The sequence below is a fragment of the Anabrus simplex genome, chromosome X, assembly GCF_040414725.1.
Source record: "Anabrus simplex isolate iqAnaSimp1 chromosome X, ASM4041472v1, whole genome shotgun sequence".
Lineage (NCBI taxonomy): Eukaryota > Metazoa > Arthropoda > Insecta > Orthoptera > Tettigoniidae > Anabrus > Anabrus simplex.
Window position 1 is genome coordinate 15875649 of NC_090279.1, and position 5050 is coordinate 15880698.

At 44.3% G+C, this 5050-nt stretch overlaps 1 protein-coding gene across 1 annotated transcript; it reads right to left on the reverse strand.

Moving 5' to 3' along the window:
• Positions 1-237: 237 nt before the first annotated feature.
• On the reverse strand, positions 238-1841 carry LOC137503103 (zinc finger protein ZFP2-like). The gene is made up of 2 exons (XM_068230556.1): positions 1577-1841; positions 238-1492 (listed from the first exon to the last, which is right to left on the reverse strand). Exons 1-2 carry the CDS (start codon positions 1809-1811, stop codon positions 669-671), a joined length of 1059 nt encoding a protein of 352 aa, XP_068086657.1. The 5' UTR covers positions 1812-1841; the 3' UTR covers positions 238-668.
• Between the last annotated feature and the right edge of the window lie 3209 nt (positions 1842-5050).

The window sequence follows — 5050 nt, forward strand, 5'->3', positions numbered from 1 at the left end:
AGCCCATTTGCGAGCTTTAATCTGAAAAGGCAACAACCCGACAACATTCTAGAGATCATTTTGCAGTTTCTCACAATCTTGTAACTTATTTATTACTCTGTACAGAATAATATCATCTGCGAAAAGCCTTATCTCTGATTCCACTTCTTTACACATATCATTGATATATATATGAAAACATAAAGGTCCAATAACACTGCCTTGAGGAATTCCCATCTTAATTTTTACAAGGCAGGATAAAGCTTCACCTACTCTAATTCTCCGAGTTGTATTTTCTAAAAACAGAGCCACCCATTCAGTCACTCTTTTATCTAGTCCAATTGCACTAATTTTTGCCAGTAGTCTCTCATGATCTACCCTATCAAATGCCTTAGACAGGTCAGTCGCGATACAGACCAATTGACCTTCTGAATCCAGGATATCTGCTATATCTTGCCGGAATCCTACAAGTTGTGCTTCAGTTGTATAAACTTTGCACCAGTATGGCTTCTCTTCTGTTTGTGTCCGCATATGAACAGTTAGGTCAGACTGCCTTTCTTTCTGGATGTTTTGCTACAGACAGTGCAGCTGTTTGGCTTCTCGCCTGTATGGGTCCGCATATGATGGGTCAGACTGCCCTTCCTCGTGAATGATTTGCCACAGACATTGCAGCTGTAGGTTTATCGCCTCTATGGGTCCGTATATGTTCGGTTAGTTTGCCTCTCTGTATGTCTCCGCATATGTTCGGTAAGTTTGCCTCTCTTTATGAATGATTTGCCACAGACATTGCAGCTGTATGGCTTCTCGCCTGTATGGGTCCGAATATGTTCGGTTAGTTTATATCTCCGTATGAATGATTTGCCACAGACATTGCAGCTGTACGGCTTCTCGCCTGGATGGCTCTGCATATGTTCGGTTAGATTACCTCTCCATATGAATGATTTGCCACAGACATTGCAACTGTATGGCTTCTCGCCTGTATGGGTCCGCATATGACCGCTTAGAATGCCTTTATGTATGAATGATTTGCCACAGACATTGCAGCTGTATGGCTTCTCGCCTGTATGGGTGCGCATATGAACGGTCAAACCACCTCTGCTTGTGAATGATTTGCCACAGACATTGCATCTGTATGGCTTCTCGCCTGTATGGGTATGCATATGATCGGTCAGACTGCGTTTCGTTGTGAATGATTCGCCACAGACATTGCAGCTGTATGGCTTCTCGCCTGTATGGGTCCGCATATGTTCGGTTAGATTATATGTCTGTATGAATGATTTGCCACACACATTGCAAGTGTATGGCTTCTCGCCTGTATGGATCCGCATATGATCGGTCAGACTGCCTTTGCTTGTGAATGATTTGCCACAGATATTGCAGCTGTACGACTTCTCGCCTGTATGAGACCGCATATGTTCGGTTAGTTTATCTCTCCGTATGAATGATTTGCCACAGACATTGCAGCTGAAAGGCTTCTCCCCTGTGTGGGTCCGCATATGATCGGTCAGTCTGCCTTTGCTTGTGAATGATTTATCACAGACATTGCATTTGTATGGCTTCTCGCCTGTATGGGTCTGGATATGACCGGTTAGTCTACCTCTCCGTATGAATGATTTGCCACAGAAATTGCAGCTGTATGGCTTCTCGCCTGTATGGGTCAGCATATGATCGGTTAGACTGCCTTTCTGTATGAATGACTTGCTACAGACAATGCAACTGTATGGCTTCTCGCCTGTATGGGTCCGCATATGTTCGGTTAGTTTACCTCTCTGCATGAATGATTTTCTACAAACATTGCAGCTGTATGGTTTCTCGCCTGTATGGGTCCGCATATGACGGGTTAGAATGTATTTCTTAATAAATGATTTTCTACAGATATTGCAACTGTAAGGCATCTCGCCTGTATGGGTCCGCATATGATCGGTTAGTTTGCCTTTCTGTATGAAGGATTTGCCACAGACACCGCATTTGTAAGGCCTCTCACCTGTATGAGTCCGCACATGATCGGATAGATTGCCTTTTTGTATGAATGAATTGCTACAGACATGGCAGGTGTACGGCTTCTCGCCTGTATGGGTCCGCATATGATCCGATAGTTTGCCTTTCTGTATGAATGATTTGCTACAGACATTGCAGCGGTATGGCTTCTCGCCTGTGTGAGACCGCACAACGTCCGGCCTTTTCCTGAAATTTTTATGAGATACCGAGCATTCGTTTATAATCGCACCTGTATGCAATCGCGTGTCCTCTGTCAGCATTTTCCTCTTTGGAAAGCATTTATCAGAAAATACGCACATTTGGAGCGGGTGGATTCTGAGGTGTTCCGACAAGCTGCTTCGGCTACATAACACCTTTCCGCAGTGATCGCAGTTGAAGGGTCGATCTTCCTTGTGTCTCTTCAGATGTTGCAATAGGTCCAACTTCCCAGCCAGGACGTCACTGCACACATTACAACTAAAACTAGATGATCCGCCGTCCGGAGGTTGATGATCTCTATAGCTCTCCTCGGGTCTCGATCTACAGTGACAAATTAAAACCATGTGAGCAATAGTTCAACAGCCAACTCCACTACAACTCTCACACAGGGGATTTGCTACTGGACATTCCAATCACTGATATCCAGTGCAGAGAGCTCGTTACTCATAAACATTACATTCCTGAGAATAAACATCAACTGAGGTTAAATTTCAAAAGCTCTCACTTGTTACGAGAATATGTTGCGTCTTTTCTTAATCACGATATCACGCGCAAGAAACTTGTCACGGTTTAGAAATGTACGAGACGTTGAATTGCACCGTAGTGGATATTGCTGCTATGTACAAGAAGGAATATTATTCTATTTATTTCAAAAGATCACGGGCAACGTGATTATTTTTAGTGGATTCATAACATAGTTGGATAGCATCCAATTCTGAGCCTGTCTCCCCACCACAGAGTAGTTCTACATATTCTACGGAAGAAGGGCGGGAAATGCAAATTTCTTGGTTAAAGGCGAGATCCGCTTACAACTGCCACAAGGGAAAATCGATCACGCGGGCTAAAATATATCGTAACATGAACTGGTACTTTCCAATTCATGCTGTATGAACTGAATTCACATGGCCCAGTCGAATGCATGACTGGCTCACAAGCAAAGTAATGGGAGGCTCGACCATGCATTGTTACTGCACTCTTTGGAGAAAATAAGTGGACAAATGAAAGGGGGGCATTGATTCCAGATATGACAGCCTAAATCTATTGATCATCAAACAAGATATTGATGTTGGCACCACTAGACAACAGGGGGCAGAAAATACGACACTGGATTGTATGTCATGCGTTCTGTGGCATAACACACCAAGCAAAGGTGCAAAAGCCTGTAACCCTTCTTCTTTACGTGAATACGTGATTCCTGTGACAAGTAATTTATCAGGTTCACAATTAGTTTTCAGTAAAATAATGTTTCATTTTGCATTGATAAATATTCTACATGAACCAGCTATATTGCTGTAACATGTGGCGCTTCCCAGGTGACGGATACGGGTTCCCCGCTGGCCTGCCGATGAACATGAGCAAAATATAAAAGCTCTCGCGTACCAAACATGTACAAATTCTTTAATGGCAACTTCGGCGGAGATGGAGACGTTCACTAGGGACCACATGGCGGAAGAGGTACACTAAATTTCTGGAAGTTAATGCAGAAAAGAGGGTAGCGTTTCTTCTCTAGAGGAGTGGCTGCAAAAGGCAACTGTTCTCCATGTCCACAGCTGCGTTACTACCTTCCGTCATGAGCCCTTAAATGCTTCAAGACAAGCCGGCCGTAAAATAATACCGTTACATCATTACAGAAATATGTCTCATGGTATCGGAGCCAAGGTTAGTGCAGCCCCTGGAAGGGACGCGCATTGGCAGTGCCCAGTCAGCATGAAAAGTATGCTAGGGTTACCGTCGCACGGGCTGTGACGGCTAACCATTCTAGTACCCCCATTTTGTATCCCATCATTGAATTATGCCTGGGTGAAGTAGCGAATAAGCCACTGCACTTGAGAGAAGGCTTGTAGGCATCTGAGAGGTGCGGAAAAAAAGATGGAATAGAGAAAATTCATGTGAAAAGAGGTGTGGTTACTAACTGGTGTACAACAGAAACCGAAGAACAGCTCATGGTGTTGACATTGTCATATCAGCTAAATTTGACGGTTCAGCCTCCGAGGTGCAAAAGTTTGACAATCGCTTGATGTAACTCGTCCGCATTGGGGAGAGAAGGAAATTCCAATGTTTCAGCGCAACGCTCCACAAACTGACGTGCGCATGGAAACCAAAGATGCGTTCTGGGCACTGCCTGACATGAAGACCGCTGCCGCTGATCTGAATGGACGTGTCGGACCGAGGAAAGAAGAACAAACAGTCCATGGCGTTCATGGACATGGAGAAAAGAACGACGATGCCCAACAAACTCGCGATTATGCAGAAACTGATCATCGCAAACACACGGTTCAAGAAGAGTGATATTCATCTACTCAGTACTACAGTGGCTCCCATCCAATTCGCATTGACTACATCCTTGTGAGAGGGTGAAATCTCGAAGATGTTCTAGAGATAACAGTTGCCCCTTATTAAATCCTTGCGATGCAACAACGACCAGTCTTCTAAGCTGTGGATAAAGTCACCAAGAGCCCAATACTTCACAGGAAATAGACAAATTGGGATCAAATGGTTGCCCCTGAAGAAGGAGACTAACGTCGTTGCAAAAGTTACAGAGTCACAAATCACCATAGTTGAAGTGAGCCGGACTAAACTGAAAGACGCCTTTCGCTCTATTCCTGGAACAATTAAGTCAGGGCGACGACAACGAAGGATTAAACATGACATATGGCCAAGGAATGAAGATGTTAAATATGCAGTACGATTGAAGAAGCTGCTGTACCACAAGTTTCTTGCTCGTTGGAATGCCTACAAGGCAGCCACTCGCAAAATGAAGGAGGTAATTGCGTAACAAAATCAAACCGGTAGGCAGGTCTATATGTGAAACATGACATGCGCGAATTCGAGCGGAATTTTTAACGGCTAGTCAATCGAGCCATCGCAAAACGTC